The sequence below is a fragment of the Lepidochelys olivacea genome (assembly GCF_965140295.1).
Source record: "Lepidochelys olivacea isolate rLepOli2 genome assembly, chromosome: 9".
Classification (NCBI taxonomy): domain Eukaryota; kingdom Metazoa; phylum Chordata; order Testudines; family Cheloniidae; genus Lepidochelys; species Lepidochelys olivacea.
The window spans coordinates 100,493,687-100,519,568 of record NC_140419.1 but is presented as its reverse complement, the minus strand read 5'-3'; the positions used below and the strand labels follow the sequence as shown (position 1 = coordinate 100,519,568).

General features: G+C 51.4%; 1 protein-coding gene across 5 annotated transcripts in view; it reads left to right on the top strand.

Moving 5' to 3' along the window:
- Positions 1-7,461: 7,461 nt before the first annotated feature.
- Positions 7,462-25,882, top strand: part of DOCK11 (dedicator of cytokinesis 11) — a 130,622-nt gene continuing 112,201 nt past the window's right edge. For all 5 annotated transcript variants that reach the window (XM_084639107.1, XM_084639106.1, XM_084639105.1 and 2 more), the window contains exon 1: positions 7,462-7,595. In XM_084639107.1, the coding sequence (XP_084495233.1) occupies positions 7,494-7,595 (102 nt within the window). In that variant the 5' untranslated portion in view covers positions 7,462-7,493. The remainder of the gene's footprint in view (positions 7,596-25,882) is intronic.

Genomic DNA, 25,882 nt, shown 5'->3' with positions numbered 1-25,882 from the left:
CATGAAACTTGGCAAATTTGAATAATAGTTGACCATCTAGCATTACTGCTGATGGTTGAATAATTAAATTATTTGGCAAGTTTTATGAAGTTTTTGTAATAAATTAGGCACTGATTCGGCTTATAGAAAAGCAAAACATTTCAATAGCTGGTGTGCCTAGATAATCTGCATGGATAATCTGTAGATTTTATACAGATGGTAACTAGCAGTAGCGTCTGTGCATGAGAATTACTGGAGAAACAAAAAGAACAGGAGGACTTGTGGCACCTTAGAGACGAACCAATTTATTTGAGCATAAGCTTTCGTGAGCTAGCTCACTTCATCAGATGCATGCATTGGAAAATACAGTGGGGAGATTTATATACACAGAGAACATGAAACAATGGGTATGACCATACACACTGTAACGAGAGTGATCATGTAAGGTGAGCTATTACCAGCAGGAGAGCCGGGGGGGGGGGGGAGAACCTTTTTGTAGTGATAATCAAGGTGGGCCATTTCCAGCAGTTTACAAGAACAGTAGGAGGGGAACATCTGAGGAATGGGGGGAGGGGGGGAAATAAACATGGGGAAATAGTTTTACTTTGTGTAATGACCCATCCACTCCCCATCTTTATTCAAGCCTAAGTTAATTGTATCCAGTTTGCAAATTAATTCCAATTCAGCAGTCTCTCGTTAGAGACTGTCTTTGAAGTTTTTTTTGTTGAAGAATTGCCACTTTTAGGTCTGTAATCGAGTGACCAGAGAGACTGAAGTGTTCTCCAACTCGTCTTTGAATGTTATAATTCTTGACGTCTGATTTGTGTCCATTTATTCTTTTACGTAGAGATGTCCGGTTTGGCCAATGTACATGGCTCGGGGCATTGCTGGCACATGATGACATCTATCCCATTGGTAGATGTGCAGGTGAACGAGCCTCTGACAGTGTGGCTGATGCGATTAGGCCCTATGATGGTGTCCCCTGAATAGATATGTGGACACAGTTGGCAACGGGCTTTGTTGCAAGGATAGGTTCCTGGGTTAGTGTTTTTGGTGTGTGGTTACTGATGAGTATTTGCTTCAGGTTGGGGGGCTGTCTGTAAGCGAGGACTGGCCTGTCTCCCAAGATCTGTGAGAGTGATGGGTCGTCCTTCAGCATAGGAGAAACAAAGCTTGTTTCCAGTAGATGGTGCTACGAGCTTAGAATCAACAAAGATGCCAACCATTCCTTACATTGATGGCACAGGCAGGCAATGGTTAGGTTGTTTGCTCGGTAGAGAAGGAACAAAGCTTAATATTTGTTATACACAACTTGGAGCTTCTGAATGGTCTTGACTTGCATCCCTGCTACTATTGACAGTTGCAGGCCATACTATACATCACTGAAAAGTAATTCCCCCTGGATTTGTGCTAGACTCTGTGATGTGACTACGATCATACTGATGAGGTATTCATGATTTCCAGACAGCTGCCATATAAATCAATAGGTGCTGGTTTGTCCATTTGATAGTTTGATTTTCAAGGTTAAACTCAACTCACTGCTTAAATTTTAACTTTCCACTGATTTCCCCTATTTTTAAACAAGGTTTAAACCCTCCAGTATCTAAATACTGAGAAACCTGTTTGAAATCTAGATATATGCTCTTAGAGAAGCAAAGTGAGTAAAAGGCCCTCTGCCTAAATATTGGACGCTCATTTATCCCTTCCCATGGATGAACCACACGTGCTTTACAGCTATTGATTATCACTTGTATTTATTGTTTGCATGGCAGTAGCAGCCCAGCCATGGACCAGGACCCCCTTGGGCTAGGCACTGTACAAACACAGAACAAGAGTCGGTCCCTGCCCCAGGGATGAATTTATCCACAACACCCCTGTGGGGGGAAAGAAGTACTAACTAAAGCACGGAGAGGTGAAGTCCTCCAGGAAGTGTGTGGCCGGGCCAGGTGCAGACTCAGGAGTCCTGGGCCTCAGCTCTGTGCTGGGGCCATACATCCATTCCTTCTGGTATTTGTTAAGCAGGAGCACTAAGGGGCAGGGCCTGTTTGCTTCCCCACTGGGCGGGCCTGGGAGGCCTCTGGTGGGAGACTGTAAATGTCTGAGAGTTTCAGTGCTGGGTTATTCTGTATGTTAATCACTGGTCGAAGGAGGTTACAGAAGTCTTCTATTGGTAAAAAGGAATCCACTTTAATGTATCCGAGAGCCCCTGCAGCAAAGGACAGGGTGGCCTGTCTAAGGAGGGAGCATACGGAGTCAAACCCTCAGGGCAATGCCTGAATTTCTCCCCCTCATAGTTCTAAGTAATGCAGTAAACACTACGTTTTCAGCAGATAGGTGAGGTGGAGGTGGGGGGTTTCTGCCTGTCTCCTTCACGCTCGTACTGCTATTTGCCCCCTCCTCAGGAACTGGCAACAAGAGTAGGGGGGGAAGACAGGATTCCTTATTAAACAGCCTTTAGGAAACGGAGCACAACCTCCAGTGCCGCTGCTGTTCGTGTGACCCCTGTGCCCTCGCAGAAATCCAGAGGACTTGCACCTGCTTTGTACATGATGTAAAGCCCTTGTGGAGCGAATTCTTTGTTGGTGCTCATGAAAGCTGCCTCAAGGAGAGCCCACCGGACACGTCCATAGGGGGGAGAGAGCCCAAGCAGCAGCAGGGCAAGGCTCCTCACACAGTACAGTCACTGGGCCTCAATCTGTAGGGACCATCTCTGGGGACGGGAACAGGCCTCAATAAATCGGTCTCTAGGACCCGTTCAGCCCTTGGCTTCCGCGCCAAGGTCACCAGCAAAGGAGCCAACTGGGATTGTGGTTTCTGAGAGACAGATACCACACAGAATTGGACAAGGATCACCATTTCTGATGGTCCCTGAGCAGCTGTCAGATGGTGACGACTTATCAGATATGAAGACTTTTTAATTCCAGTGGCTGCTTTCCTGCATCCAAGCATCCCATTGACCAGGGCAAGCTTTAAACAAGCAAAGACGTTGGGGTGGGGGGTAGCTTTCAGCTAGCAAAGACCCAAACCCAGGATGCAGTGCACAGTGACATAGATCTAAAACCAGTGTTGCACAAAGATTGTTCCTTCAGAAAACTTCCATGCAGAGGGGCTGATTCATTCACTGCAATCACACTATAGACTGAAGTCCATGAGGCTTAACTCCTGATGTAAATGGTACCCACCAATAAAAATGAGAGGGCACCATTCTGTGTGGAAGGTAGGCAATTTGGTGACAGCAAAGGAGTTACACTTGAGAGCCATTCTTGGGACTAAGTTTCCTCACGTCGGCAGGACTGGAGGGGGAGCTGGTTGGAAAAAATGGAAACACATTTCACAAGGGTTTTTTTTTTTCATATTTTTCATTAAAAGTTTTCAAAACTTTTTCATGAAAATCGTTCATCAAAATGTGGATTTTTCCCCCCAACATTCTGATAACTCTGTGAGTTGGTTTAGGGGAAGAAAAGGCAAAAAAGTCATCAAATTTATTTATTTTGCAAAAAAAATACATTAACATTTTGAAAGTTTAAAAGATTTTGTTTGGCTCCTATGTATTTGTATTTTTAATCCTGCCATACGTCAGAATGACATCAATGTCCACAGGTCATCAGAGAAAACTGGGAGGGAAATTTTGAAAAGACCAGAAAATCTGGAGTATGAGATTTTCTTGGTTGCCCCCAGCAGGCCAGGAGCAGTTGGGTCAATAGTTTCAGAGAGATTTGCCACTCGGATCTGTGGAGACCTCTTTGCGCTTCCCTGCTTGCTTATGTTGTTGCTCTCACCAATGGCCAGTCTTCCCCATTCCTTTCCCTAGATGGTTGAAAAGTACATCCCCTTTGAGGGGCCCCTGTAGCTCCATGTTGTTTCTGCTACTCTCCTGTCTTTTGTCCACAATGGTAGCGTTCCATTATGCTTGTAGCTCTTATCCATTCTCATGCTGATTCCTTCCGGGGGAGCGTTACCTTCGGAACACGTTGCACTAAGATGCCACATGTGGGAGAACGCACCCCATCTCTTCCCTTTCACTTATGTTATTTTCATCTCCAAAGGACAGCCCCGTTGTTCCCTGTAGCTTCAAGGACTATTTAATCCAATTGCAGCAGGAAGCTGATGCGCAGCTGAGCTGACGCTCAGTAACTGGCCTCATGCCTAGCTGATAACTCCATGAGAGACTTGGCACCTCCCTTTATAGGAACTATGGATGCTGTGGTGCTGATTTCCTGTCCAGTCATGTGCCAGAGCACAAGGAGTTGTGCTCCTTCTTTTCATTTTTGCAAACAAAGTTACACTGGATCAACACACTTCAGACACTCAAGGGTTACGGTACAAAAGCAGCCCTCCTGAGCTTTGACGTAACAGCTAACCTCTACGTAAGAATGTACGTATGCCTGGGAACACTCTACTGCACATAGGAGCCAGCTTCCTCCTTTCCCCCGGGGGTGCTCAACTGCCACTCAGCCCCAGGCCCTGCCCCCACTCCACCCAGTTCCGCCCCCTCTCCAGAGTGTGTCCCGTGTCTGCTTCCCCCACCCCAAACCCAAGCCTCTTGCATGCCACGGTACAGCTGACTGCAGTGGGCAGAAGGCGCTGGGGGGAAGGGGAAAGCTGACTGCTGATGGGTGCTAAGCACCTGTGCTACTGGAAAAATTTTAAATGCTAAATATGTCTGTCATAAGTTCACCATTTCTCCCTCAATACTTTCTACATTTGAGGAGGTTAAAAAGAAAAGGCCATTTCTTCTTCGAGATGGGTGTCCCTGTGGGTGCTCCACTTTCGGGGTCGGGGCATCCCGGTGCTGTCGGTCAGAGGTTTTTGGTAGCAGTGTCCATCGAGGCCACATGTGCATCGTAGCTGTCTTGCAGTGCCGTTGGTGCCTTGACCAGTGTGCTCACAACTCGACCCCCTCGGTTCCTTCTCAACCGTCCTCGGCCTGAGACAGAGCTCCATAGCTGTGTCGAAAGACAGCCTAGGAAAAATAATTAGAAACACAATTATTTTAGTTAGGCTTTTGTAGGTTACTAGTTTAGATATGTCACATCTTTTTGTTCTCCTTTTAAAAAAAAAAAACCAAACCTTTATTATGTTTTAAAAATGACCTCGGCGAGGACCATTAAAAACATGCCTGGTTCACCAGGTTTCAAAAGCTGTTCCTTGTGCAAGGATGCTGTGCTGATTTCTGATGGCCACTCAGGCGGCATCCATTGCTTAGGTGAGTCACACATACCACAAACAGGCACTCACTACAGCAACCTCAAAGCTAAAGCCAGATGGGATAGAGATCTCTGCTTGAAACTTATTCTCATGGAGAAATCCCTTCCGTCAACTTCTGACCCCAGACAGCAGACCCCCTTAGCCAGGGCCTCTCTGGGCACATCATCTTTGGAAACAAGTACTCACTCCTCCAAGAAAACAAGGAGAAGAGAGACCTCGTCCCAGCAGAGAGAACTGTTGAAAAGAAAATGATCTCCTGCAAGGTCCCTATCTTTGGTGCCGACCAGCCTAAGAGTGAATACCTCTGATGCACCAGGAACCTCAGCACTGCCCCAGGGCCTCTGCTGGGAAAGTTAGGGCGTCGAGAGGGAAACACAAGCCAAACTCCTCCTTTACGGCCTGGACAATGCGGGTGAAGACGACAGCACCACAGTCTTCTCCAAGGCCCATGCCCCCACCAGCAGTGCCACCAGCAGTGCCTCCAACAGCATCGGCACTGATGGAGAGATCCACATCAGCAACACCGGCATGGAACAAGGCACCACGTAAACAACTGTCACCGATCACCGTTACTGCACAAGGGGGGGTAACCTTCTCTTCTGAAAATGCTGAAAGGCCATTAAACAACCTCCCTGTTTGTCTAAACCTCATGGACAACATCTCTGAGAATCAGCAAATGGGCGTGCATTCTTCACTCATTTTTCCTTCCAGAGCCTCCAAGCACAGAAAAGCAAAAGGAGTATTTCCTATGAAATGGTACTTCCTGCCCATTTAACAAACTGCTTACAAGCCAAATAGCAATTGAGGGCCTGCTTTACAGGTTACTACTAATGTTTACAATGATTTCAACTATAATCGCTGCACTTTTGACCCCTACAGATAATCTAAATAATTCCTTTGTACCTGGAGTGGTTGGTAATATGAATACAGGAACAGAGAACATCCTCTTCAGTTGTGCTTAAATGACAACACTGCAGCAAGCATGTGAGCTCCCTAGAGTTGCACTCAGAAAAACTATCCAGTTCAGGTTTGGTACTTTTCGTATCCTTAACTGTATATTAATTATATGTCTTAGCCCTAGGCCCCAGACACAATAAACTAAACACAACATAAATATAAATGTTAACATCAGCACAGCTTGGTAAAATAAATACAATTTTTTAAGACATACCCGATGAAAATACAAGCTCACCCCTTCTCTGGGGCTCTATTACACCTTTACAGTCACAGCCCCTAACACGATATACAAACCTAGATGAAGGGTTAGAAATACATTAGTGCAGTGAGCCCCTGCGGACCCTTCTTTCACCTACTTTTTTCTTTTTTGGGGCCTACCCAGCAAACTGGAGGACAGCCCATGTTATCAAAGCACTAGTGTGTCACGACCACATGTGCATTCGCACCTCCATGAGCAAAGAAGGCACTGCACCATCACACTGGAGCCCTGTACCGGTAAAGCACACCTGTCCTGGCTGAACGCTGGAGAGCTGCCAGGGGCGGGAGGGAATATGGGTTCTGGGGCCAGTTTCTTGGGGTGAGCCAGAGAAGCCTTCGAGCCCCACCGAGCTCTTCTTTCCCACCTTGTATCTCTACTATCCTGGGAGGAGAGGGCTACAGCTCCCCGGCCTGTGCATAGAGCGAGCCGGGGATCTAGGCGGAGACCTTGGAGCTGGTCCGTGCCAAGCACAGGGCAGACGGGTACCAACCCCAGTGTACCCTGGGCTCACACAACAGCATGGCTCTCGGCAGCATGTCCTGCTCTGGGCAGAGGCGCGGCACCTCTTTGCTCTTCCCTGCGGTGTGTCCCTGAGGTGGGGCGCTGTGGGGGGGCCGGTCCCTGCTCGCTCTAGCCAGGGCCCCCGGCCGAGCCAGCTGTCACCTTCACCCTGGGGCCCCTGCTTCCCAGAGCGGCCCTGGCCCCAGCTGGCCGGCCAGCTCCCCTTCCCCCGGGGCCCCTTCCTCCCAGAGCGGCCCTGGCCCCCAGCTGGCCGGCCAGCCGCCCTCCGGGAACACGAGCCCCCTGCTCCGCCGGGCTCGCCGCCCGCCGGGGCGGACGGAGCGAGCTGGGGATGCACTGGCCGGAAAACGCGGCCCCTGTGCGGGCCTGGGAAACACTGGGGCAGAGACCCGCTCCTGCCCTGCCTCCCCGCGGGGGTGCGAGGCGGGGGGGCCGCGCCCCGCTCCCCTGCCCAGCCAGCCGGAGGAAGGGGGCGGCCCCCCCCGCCATCGTGACCCCGCCCCCGCCCGTGCCGGGGCGGGGCCGGCGGCGGGAGGGGCCCCTGCGAGCGGCTGCCGGGCCGGGCACCATGGCCGAAGTGAGGAAATTCACCAAGCGGCTCAGCAAGCCGGGCACGGCGGCCGAGCTGCGGCAGAGCGTCTCGGAGGCGGTGCGCAGCTCGCTGCTGCTGGTGAGCGCGGGGCGCGCCCGGGGCGCACGGGCAGGGCGCACGGGCAGGGCGCGCCCGGGGCGCACGGGCGGGGGCCGCCCTGCCTGGCCGAGCGGCGGCCGGGGGCGCCCTGGGGGGCCGGGGGCGCCTGGCCCTGCGGCCTGGGCACTGCCCCAGCCCCTCCCGGGGGTGCCCTGGGCAGCGCGGGCTGTGGGGGGAGCCCCTCCCCGGCACCCCGGGCGGCTCCCCGCGGGTGCGATGGGAGGGGAAGGGCCGCGCCCCGCCTGCGCTTCCTGCAGCGGGCGCCTTCCCGCCCCGATCCGCTAAGCGAGCCCCAGGCGGGGCTGCCTGGTCGCCCCGGTGCCGGGCGTGCCCTGGGGCTCGCACAGCAGACGTTACCCCTGGGTTGGCCAGAGCCCGGCTCCGCCCGCGGGTTCCTGGTCCGCGGTGCCCCCAGCCGGTGCCCTGGGGGAGAAGGGGCCGCCCTGCCAGGCTGCGGGGCGGGTTCCCAGCGGCCGAGCGTGGCAGTGGGGCTGCAGTGGAAGTCCTGGGCAGAGCCCAGCCTGGGCCACCCGGTTGGCCAAGCAGCTGCAGTCTCCGGGGCCGGGCGGAGCTGGGTGACCTGCTGTGGGGAGGAGGTTTTGTAGGGTGACTCTCCCGAGGGAGCCCGGGGTTCGAGCCAGACCCTGGCGAGGAATGACCAGTGTTCCTCTGAGCCGTCCCTGGGCTGGGGAGATTTTTCTGAAGGTATATGTGGCACTTAGCACATGGGCCAATAGCTCTGCAATGGCCGGCGCGGGGGCCAAGTTCAGCTCAGTTGATGACCCTCAGTCCTTACTGCAGCATCCCTGCTCTGCCCGTTCTGATCCTCACCTCTCACGCAGGAGTCGCCAGGCTGGATCAGACCAGTGGTCCAGGCCAGCGAGCCCAGTATCTCATCTCAGATAAAGGCCAGATGCTTTAGAGGAACCTCTCGTTAGGCAGAGGTGGGATAATCCGCCTCCACATTAGATTTATAGCTTCTAAGGCCAGAAGGGACTGCTGTGCTCTTCTAGTCTGGCCTCTGGCATCTGGCATAACTTGGCCAGAGCAGTGCCCTGAGATCATTCCTGTTTGATCCAGAGCAGGTCTTTTAGAAAAACAGCCAGTGTCTATCCATCTATCCACCCACCGTAAACTCACCCCCATATCCCCCCTCACCCCCATCCATCAACCCATTGCTGCACCTGTGTCTCACTGCAGTTCCCGTCCCTGTCCCCCATGGCGTCAACCACGCTCCGACTGGGAGCTCTGTGGGGCAGAGCCTCGTGCAGTGAGGGCCCACTTCCTGATGGGGGCCTGTCAGGGTTCCCTCCCCACTCTGACCTCCAGGGTACAGATATGGGGGACCCGCATGAAAGACCCCCTAAGCTTATTTCTACCAGTTTAGGTTAAAACTTCCCCAAGGCACAAATTCTTTGCCCTTGGATGGTACGCTGCCACCACCAAGTGATTTAACAAATAATCAGGGAAAGGACCACAAGGAGTTCCTATTCCCCAAAAATATCTCCCCAAGCCCTCACACCCCCTTTCCTGGGGAGACTTGAGAATAATATCCTAACTATTGGTCACAAGTGATTCCAGACCCAAACCCCTGGGTCTTAGGACAGTAGAGAAATCAGTCAGGTTCTTAAAAGAAGGATTTTATTAAAAAAAAAAAAAGGTAAAAATCACCTCTGTAAAATCAGGATGGGAAATAACTTTACAAAGTAACAAAAGATTCAAAAACACAGCAGAACTTCCTGTAGGCTTAGTTTCAAAGTTACAAAAAACAGGAATAAGTCTCCCTCCAGCAAAGGAAAAATTCACAAGCAAAACAAAAGATAATATAATGCGCCTTGCCTGGCTTTTACTTACAATTTTTGTAATATGAGAGACTTTTAGGATGGTTTATAAGAGAAGGAGTTTTCTGACCTGATGCTTCTCTGCTTCCCAAGAAAACACACACAAAAAAAGCCTTCCCCTCGCCAATATTTGAAAAGCCTTCCCCTCGCCAATATTTGAAAGTATCTTCTTTCCGAATTGGTCCTTTTGGTCAGGTGCCAACCAGGTTATTTGAGCTTCTTAACCCCTTAAGGGTTACAGGTAAGGGGGAATTCTAGGCTACCCTTAACTGTATGGTTATGACAGGGTCCTGGACACTATCTCAGTACACCCAGACATCAACAAGGGACCACTTCTTCCTGCCCCACTAGGCACTCATTGCCCGTGGCGCTGGGACTGTTGGGGTGTCAGAGAGCCTGCCCTGCTTGGCACGTGGCTCGGGCAGGGCTGAGTGTGTCCTGCTGTCCACGGTGACTCCTGGGTAGTTGTTTCAGGGCCAGGTGTGAGTTGAGGTTGTTTATCCCTTGGGATGGAGGCTGTTGTGAGGGAGCTGGCTAGGGGTGTTGGCCATTGATCTTCCAGTACTTTCCAGTGGATTGTGTGTGTTTGTACTTCCAGAGCCACAGTAGACCCCAGGAATCCCGGCTCCCAGAGCTTCCACCAGCTCGAACACGTTACACCCCCTGAGCTGGGGATAGAACCCAGGAGTTCTGGCTTCTAGCCTCCCACCCCAGCTCTAACCCATTAGACCCCCCACTCCCATCCCCAAGCTGGGGACAGACCCTGGGAGTCCTGACTCCCACCCGCTCTAAACCACTAGACCCAAGACTCCTCCCAGAACTGGGATAGAACCCAGGCATCCTGACTCCCAACCCCCTGCTCCCCCCGCTGTAATCCACTAGACCCCAGTCCTCTCCAGGAGCCCTAATAGTCAGATATTGACTTACATCCTCGCGCTCCATCTCAGTCCTGGTTTGCAGCCCCCTGCTCTGCTGGCCTCTGTGGAGCAGCCCCAGCTAACTGCCCAATGGCGGGTTAGTCTGCATGAGGGTCACAGGAATCGGCACCTTTGTGACCTATTCTCCTCACAGTTATGGATTGTTATTTCTATTGTGGGAGCTCCAAGCAGCCCCAAAAGGGAGCAGGGCCTCCTTGTACTAGGCACCAAGCAAACCTTACACAGAGGCGGTCCCTGCCCCAGGCAGCTCACAGCCTAGGATCGAGACAACACACAGCAGTGGTACAGACAGAGGGAGAGGGCTAGCAGCAGAGAAAGATGCCCGGGGATAAGTGGGGAGTCCCAGAGGTCTCCGTAGCCACAGAAGATCAAGTGTCCAGAGGCGCCGCTTGCCCCTTTTAAGGTTTTAGAAAATAATCAGAAGAATTTTGTGTTCATTGTCAACAGCCTGTACTCTAGACCTGGGGAGCAGGCTGTCCCTGCCCGCCCTATACGCTGGATATCTCTATTGTGTTCACTTTTTAGTGTGTCTCAGGTGGCATGTCACCAGGATCCATCACCAAATTTGCTCCACTGGATGGATCATTAGCTTCCCCGGCCGGGCCGGCTACTGACAGGGAGCATGTCATGAACTCTGTCCCCTACTGAGTGTGGAGGCTATGGACTAAACATTAACAGCAGGGCTGTGGGTGATCAGCATTTGACATTAGGATCAGATCAAAGCCTCTCTGGCTTAATTTGATCTGCTGCCCTATTCCTGTTTGAATTACATTAGGAGACAATTAGGTTTGACCTTGAACTTGACAGAGTGTTAGTCAATCCTACATACAACAATACAAGTACAGTTTGTGCAGACACTTCTCAGTACAGATTGTTTCTACGAATCCTAGCCTGACAGACACCTGTGGAATAAATGAAGAATTTTAGACAAATCTTTTTAAAACAAAGCGGCCAAGATTGAGATCTCTTAATTTAACAATATCTTCACAGACTCAGAGATTTTAAGGCCAGAGGAAGCATAGTAATCTAGCCTCGCTTCCTGCCGAACGCGGGCCAGAGAATTTCATCCAGCAATTCCAGCATCAGGTTTAATCTACACTTCTTAGCAGGCTCCCATTCATTTTGCTCACTGTTTTTCAGGAACAATTCAGATGTACAAATGTTTTATGAAAGCTGATGGAACTTTTCTCATTAAAATAGTGATTATCTCTCTATTGATAGTCTGGTAGGTATCCGACTGCCTAGTAAGGACACAGTCCCTGCACTCGGGGACTTACAAGCAAAACAGACAATGGATGAGAGATGAGATGCGGAAAAAACCCAAGTCACCGAGCCAGTAATGATGTTCAGCACCCATCTGGCATGTTCTTTGTTTGGCTCACACTCACGTACACTCTCTCCCCCAGCTCACCTCTCTCTCTCTGTGTCTTTCACACACGTGTGCCCCAGAGCCCATTAGTGCGAGTTTGAGTGTTCACAGCCAAATGTGGGGGGAACAGGCCATTCGATTCCACAGGGCTTGAACCTGCTGTTTCTGCAGAGAGCCCAGCTCCTGGCAGCCGAGCAGCCAGGGATACACAAAGCCAAGGCTGGAAGTTGGGTCTCCTGTAGCTCTAACACTAGATCAGCTGTCAAAACCGGAGTTCCAGGCTGAACTTGGGACAGTCCCATAAGCTGAAGCCACCTTCCCCCTGGGACTTGGCACTCTGCTTCTGGCTGGGAGCAAGCCCCTCGGTTACGTGAGGGAAGAGACTGTTCCACTCTCCTCCAGATCTCTCCTAGCTTGGGAGGGGATATCGCTCATGCTGCCCATAGCGATCAGGAGGAGGAAGAGAGGCAGGTAGCAGAAACTGGCCAGGAGGAATGGCGAGAGAGGGGAAAGCCTGAAGGGCCTTGGGGGTGAGAAGATGGGCGGGAGCCATAACGTCTCCCGGGCGTGCTGGCGACAAGGCCTCGTGTAAAAGCGAAGCACAATGTGAAGCTGCTTGGCCCATGCTGTGCCTTTTGGGAATGGTGTGAACGCACTTACCTGGCCTCCTCCGGCACTCGCCGTATGAGCAGCTTTCCGAGGAGGTTGTCATCACGGGCTCCGCATGGCGGGAACTGCATTTTGGGCTCAGGCATCAGCAGTGGTTCGTTGTAACAAGGGATGCACAGCGAGCCTGTACAAGGTGCCGGTACTGAGAGCTGCTATCTTGGAGCACGGCGTAGGTACAGCATGGGCCAGGGCAGTGCCTGCTTCCCCACGCAGCCCTCCGACCACGCCTTGCTTGGCAAACCCAGGGCTGGTCGGGCACCTCAATGGCTGCATAATCCTAGGCCCGTCTGAGGCCACCAGCCTGAGTGCCAGGGAGGTGGGGGAGCTTGTGACACTGACGCTTGCCCATAGGAACTGGCCTGAGACCTCACTGTCACACAAACCTTTTTGGATGCTCTGAACCAGACCAGATTCAGACTAGTGACTGCGGAGTGCAAAGATCCACGTCTCGTTACCCGTGCCGTCAACCAGCCAGTGCTGTGCAGTTATAATGCAGGAAGTGAGGATTAGCCAGTCAGAGCTCTCACCTGAGTTCAGTACTCCACACAGCACAGAACAGCTGAAGGGTTGGCTCTTCCTCCGGCTGCGGGGAGATGCGCCCTTGGAGAATTTCTGTTTGTGAGCCCTTGAGTAACCCAGTCTCAGAATCACTGCCCTCCCATGCTGGTCTAAGCAACATCTGAGCATCTTCAGATCAGTCTTAGCACTTAACCACCTTATGATCCCATAAAGGACAGTCATTCATAGGGACTTGGCCCATTGTCCACAGAAGCTGACGGGAGTCTTTCCAGTGAGCATTGATCAGGCCCCAGAATAGAAAATACACTGTGCCTTAGAGTTAAATTTATCCCCCTGGAGGAGCTAACTGCATGGGTACACCAGGGAGAGTCAGTCTAATTCGCCTCCAGCACTTGGTGAATGTTTCTTTGTCACATAGCTTCTGCAAATAGGTTTAAATGCAAACATCTTACTGAGGGTTACAGAGCACCTGGCACTGGCTGCTGTCGGAAGACAGGATACTGGGCTAGATGGATCATTGGTCTGACCCAGTAAAGGCTCAGTATGGCCGTTCTTATGTACAGAGCTTTTAGCAGCAGGAAAATGGTCTGGTTTTATTGCAGAATAACACTGCTCAAAAGATGACATAACTCCAGCTTGACAGGGACTGCTGAGAAATATACCCCTGTGTAGGCTAATCTCTCTGTGTGCGTCTCATGTTAAGTAGTGTGTTGGTTAAACAGCACCCTCAGTGTTCTTGCATTGTTGGATTTTAAGGCAGTATTGTTTCCATTTTCACGTTTCCAATGAAGCCTAGCTAGTAGGGCGAGAGTTTGAATGCGTGTTGTTCTTTTTGTTGTTGAAGCAGGGTGAGATCCTGCCTTAGCGAAGTCCGTGGGCGTTGTCATTGCCTTCAGTGGGGTTGGGACTTCATCCCGGGCCAATTGTGGAATAGAAAGGGAGGAGCTGCGTACTGCCCTAGCCACCATCCGGTGTAATTCCAGCTTCCTCCCCCAGCTCCGCTCTAGTGGGACACAGTCTTGAGTTCAGGATTCCTGCTCCTCCAGTGCTGGGCTCTGGCGGTAGCAGTTCTGCATTGGGCGAGGCAGGTGAGGGATTTTGCCCTTTTGACTAGACACCAGGATAAGGCCACCGAAGTTATTTCTACTCATGCTGTGAAATGGGTTGTAATCCACATCTCTAGAGGTGAAAGGGCTGCATGACAGCCTGGGACATTCATAATCTTGGTGGCTAGGATAGGACGGAACAGAACTCTCAGTCCACACCATTTCACCTCCTCAGCCAGCATGTGGAAGCTGCATCTCCCCTTCCATAACTCTGGCTTCTCTGTGTCTCTCACACCACCCAGAAGAGGAAAACAGCCATCAGGGGAGGAGTGAGAGAGAGTCTGGGGGAAACCCCCCAGAGTCAAGCTGGAATCCTTACGAACAAAACCCAAAGAGCCCTGACTACCTTGGGCAGTGGAGACATAGGGGAGCCCTCATTCTTTCTGCAGGCTTGAGGTTTTTCACACATCTGTAGGGTGAGATTGTATCAGTTACAGCCTTTAACATTCCCTGTGTTTGTCAGGCTGTAAATGCATGGCTGGAGTCTTGGCAGGGTGACTTATAAACAATGTCATTATTTTAATGCTTTTGCTGTATTTATTTAGTGGTCAGGCTGCGGTATAAATGGCATGCAATGGCAGAGCGTGCTGCTTAAGTGCTCAATAGTTAAAACCCCTCTTAATCAAATGTTTGGTCGTGAAATAAATCCTGGGCCCCCAAACAGTAACATGTTGCCTTCTGAACTGCAGTTTCACACCCAGGGTGAAAAGCGAGAGCACCGTGCGGTGAAGCTAGGGGAGGAATTGTGGAATTCGAGCCTGAACACAGCAAAAAGAGAGAGCCAGGGTCTCATGCGGACCAGGATTATCTGACCTACATCTGAGCTTATCTGACCTACACATCATAAGTCCTAGTAAGGTAGTGTCTAGGATCTCTCTTCCCCCCCTGGGCTTAGGATGTAACTTATGCAGAATGGGAGAGTCCCCCAGCCAACAGGGAAGGAGAGACCCTTTTGGCCCAGCCCTGCTTGGGGCTGTGAAGAAGAGCGCACAAGAAAACCGGCCGACAGCAGTAGGAGCAGTAGGGGAGAGCTGGGTACTTCTGTTGTAGGAGTTATGGAGCGGCATAGGGATCAGGCTTGCCAAGCATGGGCTGCAGACAGGTTCTTGCTGACTGTTTCAGTGACTTCTGTGTGCATCTCCTCCCCCCCTTGGATCACATGAGTCTTGGCTTCGCCATGGGAATATTGCTGGCCATTGCAAAGAGCCTTGCACTTAGTTTAATAATGTAAAAGTCCTCAATCGGAATAGGATCCAAAATGCTGTTCCTGGTGGCAGGGGCAGCGAAGTTACAGAGCTCTGTCTTAGGAAAGCAAATCAGCTACCCCCAGATAATCGATTTCTCTTTGTGAAACTGAGACCATCAGGATTTGAGCACCATGCCACAAAGTTCATGGTCTCGTTCCCCTGGTGAACACTAATGTATTCTGAAGGAGCCGAGTGCTGCCATTCCAGCGCTGCAGGGATGGGGGAGTAGATAGCTGTTCCTGAGGCACGTTTCATGTTTTCCAAAGCGGCTGTCCCGTGTGGTGAGGGAGAAGTAACGTACAGGAAGCGTTCAGATCAGGAAAGGAGGAATTTCGGCAAGTATAGACAAACCGTTTCCCTGATGTTGTTGCCAAAAATAGTCGTCTGGTGGCAACTTGAACTCTGACAGCATTACTCCTGCTCTTCTTCGTCGTTCTGCCGTGGAGTGAATTGAAGACACAGTCGGTATGTTACCTTAAGGATCTATAAAATGCGTCATGGTTGTAACACAGCATCTTAGCTGAGAACCAGCAGCTGCACCAACCTGTTCAGAAACCGCAACCAGCCTCCTCCTCCGACTACAGTGCAATGCTTTACCTGAGCACGCCGGGTGGTCATGCACACGCCTACGTGCACACGCGTGTCTGCGCGTTTGTGAACATCTCTGCTGGCAGAGGGCTGCGTGGGTTTTTGCCATATTAAATCCTGCATCTACTCTCTCAGCTGTTATTAGATGCCTGAGATGTGCTCCCTGACACCTGGCTCTTAGAGAAGTGGCAGAAAGTCAAGGGAAGGTCATTTTTGTTTGATCCAGCCTGGGCTCGGTTTGTACATGTGGCTCAGTTTCCAACAGAAACAATGTAGGAGACAAAACTGGCCTGTAATTATGGTGTTAGGGAGGCTTTGACTAGAGGCAAAAACATTTTATTTTTTCTTTGTGCGTCTCTTTCACTTTAATCTGTGTGATTTGGCTGCAGGATTTACACTCATTATACGGTACACGAGAGAGCCCGTCTGCAAAGAAAACAACCTTCCAACTGCGTAAACCCTTGTTGTAATAAACTAACCCCACTGTGAACGTAGACGGTGCTGACAGGGTGCTAGGCTGGTACAGACAGACAAGCGAACGTGGAGCCTGCCCTGACGGATTTACTGTCTGAGCAGTCACTAGGTAGGTCTAATATTGACAGCAAACGGTTACATTACAGACAAAGGTTGAAATCCTGGGCCCATTGAAATCAATGGGAGTTTTGCCAGCTATGTCAGCATGGCCAGGATTTCACCCACCCCCTACGCATCAAAATAACGGGGGGCCAGATTTTGCCACTTTTACTCCGAGTAACACCTTGCTCCAGGGTGGTCCCACTGACTCCCATGGGGTCACTTGCAGAGTAAGGCCACTCAGAGACCCAGATTCGGGAAAGCACTGAAGCACACGCTGAAAGTTAGTCACACGCTTTTCTGGCTAAGGGCCACAGTGAGTTCGGGTAGTGGAGTATGCTCTCAGGCGATTTACACAACACAGGTGGGCAGTTTTGCGCTGGCCTCCCCATCCAGTCTGAGCACCGTGGGGGCAGAAGGGGCGTGTGCTGCGGAGGTATGAGCTAGCCCTGCTAACATCACTTCCCCCTAGAGCCGTTCAGCTTGGGTCCCACCTAGAAACAGCAAAACACCACCCCCAAATCTGCCAATTGGCGAAACCCCTGGCTGCCACCGTCACCTTCCCTGGCCCTCTGCTCCCTTCTGGGACTGTGCCCCCTCACAGCTCTGCCCTGTGTGTGGGATCGAGACCCCTCTCTGCTACTGCAAGAGGTTCCACCCCCCGGCCGCCTAAGCGGGCAGTGGGCTGGTGGGTGGCCATGACGATGCAAGACCTGGTGAATGGGCCCATGGTGGTGGTTTTGGAAGCTGGAGCCAGTTCTCCAAAGGTGCTAAATCTTATCCCTTCCTAGCATGCTTTTCAACTTGCCCCTGGGACAGGAAACCTCTCGGCCCCGGGAGCTGAGACCCTGACTATCCTGGCTGAGAAGAGAGCCCGCCCCAGGAAGCCCAGAGGGCTGGATGTGACAGGTGTACCTGGGCCTGCCTTCTCTCTGCTGGCTGCATTCACCTGTTGAGTTCCGGGAGGTGGGAGGGCGCAAACCCACCCACCTCCAAAGCCCCCTCCCCCAGCCTAAGGGGAGAAGCTACCAAACCTGAGGCTCAAGCAACTTCGGGGGACACCTAATGAGAAAACAGGGTCAGGAATGAGGGTTACAGGTTCAAAATCAGGGATCTGGAAGGGGGGCATCAAGCAGAGAACCCCAGGCAGTGCCCACTGCTGAGTTTTGGTTAACAGCTGAACACACTGACTGACTGACTGCACCACAGAGACACCTGGGCGAGAGACGTGGCCAAGGCGTACAGCCTGAGCAATGTCCCCAGGTGGGCTGGAACCACCAGCCTTTCCATTAATAGCTGAGCGTGCAGCCCGATAGTGCACCACAGGGACACCTAAAGGCACCAGCATCTCCTGTTTCCTAGGCAGACATGTTAGGCAGCTTCGCCCTGGCTGTGTTCACGTGAACAAGCAGGGCACTGAGCCTGACCTGAGTGTCGCCTCACAGCTTCTGAGAGAAGGATTCTGGTCTGCAGCGGTTCTCCTGCACCTAGAGACAGGAGGGTGAAGGGCATGGGCCCTTCCCACCCATGCACATACATGTCCCATCATGTTTTGCCACCCAGGAAGAGACTTCAACATTGCTGCGGCCCGGGTTTTGAATGGCTGAAGGCTATAGAACACCCATCCAGGCAGTGGGGTGCACACCGGTGAATTGCTACTGACGGGCTCTAAACAGACTATTACTGTTAGTAAAAGGAAGACTCTTCTCCTTGGTTCTGGCTAACGCTGGTGACTGTTTTGTGCACTGATGAGCAATGGGCTCAGGCTGCCAAATTCCATTCTGGATTGGAAGCACCCAATAGCCAGGGAGGCATTTGGATCTGGGGTGTTGGGCCAGCTCATTGTAGAACGTGGGGCCATTGGTAGAATCCCCCCAAAGATCGAGGGTGTTCAGACCCCACAAACTCAGTTCTAATATAAGTCATGGTGGCTTTTTTAGTGTTTCCTTTAAAGCCTAACACGCTGCTTTATCATCTCTAACAGGGTTGTAAAATTATCTCATCCTTATTATTATTATTGGCAAATATCTTGGCAAAATGGTGAGAATCTTTTCAAATCTCTGTGGTTGGGAAGTGCAATCCCAGTCCGAGAAATCATTTGGACAGCGACCAGCTTTCAAGTGCAAGTTGTTTTCTAATCCCTTGGTTAATCCGTCTCCTTGTTCCCATTCTCTCCAGAGCACAGGAGCAAACTCACACGCTTTCCTGCTGCCTTTTCAGAAATGCTGGGAATTCTCTGTTTCCCTGCAGTTGCCCCCTTCTGTGTCTGGTCTGGCTTCATTCTCTCATTACCTTAAAAATACCAATCAGCGCTCTCCCTTCCTGGTTCCGGGTCCTTGCTCATAGCTCAGTCTGGTCTGCACAGCACTCCCCTGGCTCCTGCTGTTTCTCTAATGGTGTCTAGTCTGTTCTTGCCTGCCCCTTTCTCACCCGCATTAACTCCTCTCCTGGTGCCACGTGAAATAGCTTTGTCTCTGGCCCTATTCATTTCTTGCTGATCTAGCGATGATTCAATACCAGAGCTCTGGGGGCTTCTCGGGGGAGCAACTGCAGAGGGAAAATATTCTCCTTCTTCCAGAACAGCTGTTGCACAGAGCTTAGTGCTCCCAGCATAGCAGGGCTCCAGCTGCTTCTGGCACCTCTCCCGCAGCCTCCATGGAACCAGCCCAGGCTGATCCATCAAGTCCTGCCCATAAACCATGGTGCTCTGCTCCCGAACAAAGGGAACAAAAGCAAAGCCTAAGTGAGAGTAAACCCTTGACATGCTGTGGCCAGCGCCTCGGGCAGGAGCAAACAGCTGCTGGGCCCCCATGCGATTTTCAGCGCTTGGGTCATCTGAGCCCAGTGGCTTGAGCACTCGGGGGTGGGGAGCAAAGGCTCCCGTTGGCGTTCCTGGGAATTGGATGGGGCCCAGCCCGGGTTAGGGGAGCAGCGCTCAGCTGGTGTATTCAGAAGGGCTGCATTTCTTGGAGAAGGTTGTGATCAGCTGAACAATGAGGTGTCCGTGGAGAGATGGTTTAAAATGGAAGTGACTTCCCAGTGACTGGTTTGGGTCCAATTCTCCACTCCCTCCTATCTCAGTAATCATTTACCCCTGCAAGCTGCTGCTAAGTCAGAACAACAATTTTTACTGCTCCCTTTGCCTGCACCCAGTGCTGGTCAGGAGGATCTGGCTCTTTGTTCACCCTCAGGAAATGCTACGACATGCACAGTGTTGTTTGGGAGAGAGATGGAGATTAAATAGCAGCAGAACCAGCCCAGGGTAAGGCCGTTTGCTCTCCAGCTGCAGACAGGGTTTTCTTAGATCAGCCATGGGCTCATGCCCGTCTGTGTCAATCTGACTTTATTAGTTTCCAAAAAGGCTCTCTCCTTTTGGCCTGAGCTCTGTCACTTTGTCAGGGAATTGCAAAAGGGGTTTAGACCAAGCTGGCCCCATGCCTCCTGGGCTCCTGACAAAACACGGCTTGATCTAATAGTAACTTTAGTAACATTAAATCTTTTAAAATATGTGTCTTCAGGAACCGAAGTAGCTAACCATTTTCCAGCCCGTTGAAAACCAATTCCACTGGAGATTTAAGCACCTGATTTCTTGCCATTGAAGTGAATGAGAAAACTCCCTTTAAATCAGTGGCAGCAGGACTGGGCCGGAAGTAACTGGGAAAAGCTCTTTGCTGCTGCACGCAGAGATGAGCTCGCTCTGCTGGGTGAGCTGTCCAGGGAAGTTAACGAGAATCTAGATTTTAAAAATTATGATCTGTGTTTAAAAATAGCAGGTAAAATGTAGTGACGGTAAGCTAGAGCATTATCAGAAGCAAATACAGAATAAAACAGTGTCAACTCCCCTATATTGTAACAGGACTTTCCTTTTTTGCAGTACCGCACAAGCATCCGTCCTCACAGCACCCAGGAGGAGGGAAGTAGTATTATCCCCTCTTTCTGGCTGAAGAAACAGAAACACAAAAGGTCAAACCCTGTTTGCCCATCTCTTATATTGTCTCCGGGGAGCTGCTCTCGAGAGTAAGATGGTCAAGCCTAGGCCCCCAATCAAAGATCATGCTAAATGCTGTCGAGATACAGAGCCGAGGGCGGTCAGTGCCCAGAGAGCTCACAGACAAACTAATGCGGGGGAAGGCCTTGGGAGGATGAGATCGTTGCAGAGCAAGCAGAGTTGAGCAGAAAAGCTGAAGTGGTGGCTCAGCAGTGTCGAACTCATGCCAGTTGTGTGTGATTTGTGGGGATCAGAGAGGGTTGACCCAGGCAGGATCAGGGCTAGATTGTGACTGGGCTGTACGTCCACACGAGAACTCTCTGTCCACCCTAGGGCAGGTCCCTGGACCTAGGGGCTGGGTGTGCAGGGGGAGGCAGGAGGAGGAGGAGGTGGGCGGGGAGGGGGAGGGAATAAGTGTGGCCTTGGCTCCGCCCCCCCCCCGCTCTGGTCCGTGCATCTCACTTGGCTCCATGGAGCTGTAATTTGCTGCTGGGTCCAGCTGTGATTCCACTGGGCAGAGCGTGGCCTTTGTGCATTCCTGCGACGCAGAGATTTTGTAAATGGGGGAATTGTCTGGACCTGGAATAAGCTGGTAGCAGGACTGTCACTAGTACTGTAATGCAAGCATCAAGCCCTGGGATCCTGCTTCCAAAACCCTTTCTTCATCCCTGCCACGAGGAGGGCATTGAAACCGGATGGGGGCACGTGCCTGGCCGGATCCGCATCGCTGACAATACACAGCGGGGCCGTTGACCGTTTCCTCGTGGTATTGGGGATATTTGCCATTCATGCTCCAGTTCTGGGCTGCTGTTTTGTTTGGGTTTTTTGCTTCTGGTGAGCTTTGCGATTTGTTTTTAATTGAAATGTACGCTTCCAGTTGTCACAGAAGAAACGCAGCATCTGGGTGCCAAATGGATCTTCCTGTGGTGTGTGAAGAGAATGGCATTTTGGAGACGCACAGGGGTGTCCAAGACCATCTAGCATAACCAGTCCTTGCCGCTGCCACAGTTTGCTCTGCAGTGATGGCCTCCTGAAGCTCAGGTGTGCTTTAAACGTGGCCTGTAAAGAGAAATGACACATGAGGAAGGCTAGCAAACCGCTTCAGGGGCAAGGCTGCCAGGGACTCAGTGGGCATGGAAGGGGATAATAATGGGGGATCTGAACCCACAGTCTCGGCAGCAGCCGTGCTTGGGGAGGTGGAGTTAAAAGGACAAGTGAATCCTGGTAAAGAGAGGGGGACAGGGAGGCTTAATGGGGAGAGGGAAGGGTGGGTAGAGTTCAGTGGGGGAAGAGAGATCAGTGGCAGGAAAGGGAAAGAGATGGGGAGGCGTGTGAGAGACAGTGGGAAGAGGAAAGCAAGGGCAATGCTCAATAGAGGGAAGGGACAGGGTAACACAGGAGAGAATACGGGGTTAGGCGGAGGAAGAGGCAGATGAGAGAGCCCGAAGAGGAGAGGAGAGAGGGGCTGCATTTTACAGGGGAGAGGGAAGAGCTGCAGATGGGTCTGAGAGACCAAATGGAGACCAGAACAAGGCGGTGGGGAGAACCAAACACCGAGCCAGGCTCTCAGGTCAACAAACTGCAGTTATTTGTGCTTCTCTGCATGTCCCACGCGTCTATGTTCAGGGGACAAGGGCGGATTGCCCCTCATGTTGTGGGCCTGTAACGGGATTCACTCACCGCTATGGCACCTCCTCGTGGCTGGGTCTGGGGATGAGCACTCATCCAGACTAGTGCCCCTTTCTGTTGCTCACTGGCCCCGCAGCCCTCTCGCTCTCCAGGACTCGGGGTGCGCTCTCTCCGGGACTCAGCCCTCCAGCCGGGTCACTGTAGATTTCCCCTTCTGGGGGAGCCAAGTCCCACCGGACAATCTACCCGTGTGCTGTCTCAGGCAGTCTTCAGCCATTCCCGCTCTGTGCTACTTTCACAGTGGCTGGTAGGGGAACCCAGGCCTGCCCGCTGCTCCGGGTTCCAGCCCTGGGGCCCTGTCGGTAGCCACCAACTCTGCACAGTCTCCACACTTGCTGCTCTTTCCTTGGGCTTCTTCCTACCCACCTGTTTGTGCCCAGAGGTGAAAGCAGGATCACTCCCTGCAGCCTCTTTCTGCCCTCCACTTCCAGGCTTTATTCAAGTCCCCTGCTCCTGCCCAGCTGGGCTTCATCTTCAGTTAGTGCTTATTGGTCAGGCCTGACTCTGCCCCACGTGCGGTCAATAAGGTCCATGACCCTTTCTGAGGCCCTTTAACTCCGTCAGTGCTGGTGTGGGGTAAACACCCCATCACAGGGCCCGACCCAGCTCCTATTAACAGTAGTGGGTAATTGAGGCATGGGTACTCGTCTCCAGACCAGTTCCCTACACAGCCCTGCCTCGTTTACTGCCCATCCTGTGGTGCATTGCAATGCATTTGCGTGAAGGGTGAACGGACACCCTACACGCAGTCGTTTTCTGACTCTGAGTGCTTCGTTTGGTGGCTTGAACGTTTTTGGTGGTGTTTGGACTGGAACTTCGTGAATGCTTCTCGCAATCCAGCCCTGGAGGGAGCCCCTGAAGGGTTGTCTGCACGTGCCTGCAGTAGGAACAGAAAAGAAAGGAACATTGTTGCAACTAGTATTCGGTCTGCACCTGGATTAATTTAGCCCGCAGACCAGGCTGGGCAGGCCAAGCAGCAGCTGGCATGAGCAGCTTCCTGGAGCTGGGTAAATTGCTCTCACTTCTGTGAGATCTTACTTTTGTGCTGCAGTTTCATGGATGTTAAGCATGTTGTTAGGGCAGCCCGTGTGTGTGTTTCCTGGCTTCTGCTGCAGTCTTGCGTATAACCTTGGGAAGTCACTTAACCACGCGATGCTTCAGTTTGCACAGCTGCCAGGGAGATTTCTGTCATGTCACCTACCTCCCAGGGGCGTTCAGCTACTTTGGAGAGCTTCCGGGCCCTTTGTTTGGCCAAGCTTCTGAACAGCTCCTTGATGGAGAAATGGGGGTTTTCTGTTAACAAGCGGAGGGTCGATGTGTCATTGATCGTTGGATGATGTCTGGAGCCCGGGTGCTTTGGAGCTGAATGCTAAATGTAAATTCCAAACCATGTCAATAAATGATGAGGCATCATCAATGTCTGTAAAGCTCTCTGGGATCCTGAGATGGAAGAGCTTTCCTAAGTGCAAAGTAGAAGCAGGAGTACTGATGATGATTTCCCTGATACAGCATGCTTCTGTGTACAAAACCAGATTGAAAAATCAGCCCTGACAGAGATCCATGTGTCCAATGGAAACACAGTCATTTGCCAATTTCTAATCCTGGCCCCGCTATTTCCAGAGGAGACGATCAAAACAGTGTTTTGTTTACATTCCTCTTCGCTCAAGTCAGTGGAGATGCACTGATGATCACCAGCTCAGGATCTGCCTCTCTGTCTTTGACGTATACAAGCAGAAAAGCCATGTTTGGTTTAGCTTAGGGCCAGATTCTACCCTGGGATATGTACTGTTGACTTCGTGGGAGCCAGACATTGTGTCCAAGAGCAGAAGATGCCATAGCGATTGGTGACTACTGGTCATTATTATGTGTGCTGCAGAAGCGTTCAGTGACCCTGCTTGGGACCACTGGTGCATTGTGCTGGGTGCACACACAGATAGGTGTGGCAGAACAAGTGAATGCGATAAAGCGGAGGGTGAGGGTGACAGGAATAAGATCACGTGGTCACGTTGCTGAGCTGTTGGACAGCTAGAGGTACCACATCGTCTCAGATACACATTTAAAACCGAGACCTTGTCTGTGCCAGGGATTTTCCATGATTCCAGCGCTGGGTGCCAGCCAGCGATGCTGATTCAAGCTTAACCTAGGCCTGGTTCTCCATTCCTCTTGTGCAGTCATTTTCACTTGTGCAAAGTGGGTGTTGAGCACGGTGGCGTTTTAACTCACGTTGCCTTGCTCGCAGTGTTGCCAGTTCTCACCATTTTATCTTGAGTCTCTCATTATTTGTTTTTTTTTCTTAAAGCCCCAGCTCCTGGAGTCAAGTGATTGGGTGAGAATCTCTGCAGTCATTCGAAAAAAAAGTGAGGTTCCAGCCTTCCTGGTTGTGGAAGAGAGCCCCCAAATCAGAAGGGAAATGAAAAGAACCCCACACTTGTTATTTTTAAATCTCATGACTTTAAGCCAGTCTCTGGATGTTGTGATTTTTTGAATGCCTGGGGTTAGCCCCACTTCTGGTGTAAACAGCCACACAAGGTGCAAGACAACAGAGAGTCTGGCTCCTAGTGTAGACTGGCAAAGAGGTTATTTGCAGGGGAGGAGCTTAGCCCAGCTTGGAACTAGAGTAAATACAGTGAGTATGCTCAAGGTTGTTCTGGGCAGTTACATCGCGGCTGCCATCAATGTCTGTAACCAGAGCGGATCCCCAGAGTAGATAAGGCCTGACTGAATCGGATCTGCTCCTCAGCCTCACTCCCATTGGCTAGCTGGTTTTTTTGAAGGCATCCTGGCAGAAGCGGGTCTTGAGGCGAGTCCTAGGACTGGCCCTTAGTGCCACCCCCTTCTGCTGTACTGATAGATTTGCTGCTTCTGTGTAGAGAGCTGTTTCTGAAATTAACAAGAGAGAGAGGTTTGGTGGTGAAGGACCAAGGCTTCCTCTTGTTCCAGGGCTGTCTGTGTCAGCTCTGTGCGGCTCCTGTGCCTAGGAAGGAGAAAGTGACTCTCTGACTTTATACCATGAGGGCAGCATACTGGGGGCTGTATCAGCCTCTCAGGGTCTGTCTACACTACAGTTAAAAACCCACATCTGACCTGTGCCAGCTGACTCAGGCTCGCAGGACCCAGGCTAAGGGGCTGTCTAATTTCAGTGTAGATGTTCTAGCCTGGGCCCGAACATCTGCACTGCGATTAAACGGCCTCTTAGCACGAGTCAGCTGGCAGGGGCCAGCCATGGGTGTCTAGTTGCAGTATAAACACCCTAAGACTCTTTCTCACCACCCTTCGAGTGTGATGCTCCCAGCAGCATCTGTGCAGACAGAAAGGGGGTGGTGAATGCTTTTAGATCTTTAGAAGATGTCCCTGAAAAGAAATATTGTGAAAGGCTGGTCTGAGATGGCCCAAAGGAGAGCAAGAGTTATCTCCTGTATTGTAGATTAAGTATTACCAACCCCAAACATGCAGAAATCATGGGTCAGGCTCCCAAAACATGGAGAATTTAAAAAAAAACACAAAAACCTGTGCATTTGGGTGGTTCTTATTTGGTTCTTGAGTCTTTAGGTCACACTCTAATCCTATCGTCTGCAAACGTGAGGGCGAGAAACTTCCTTGTTTAACCGAAAGCCGAGATCCCCACGTTCTAGTGGGATAGCCATGGTGCCACTGTCTACCGTTGAGACAAGCTTACGGTTTAATTGACTTTTCTAAGTGCTCTAATATCCACAGCTTTAAACAGATCTTCCTGAAAATG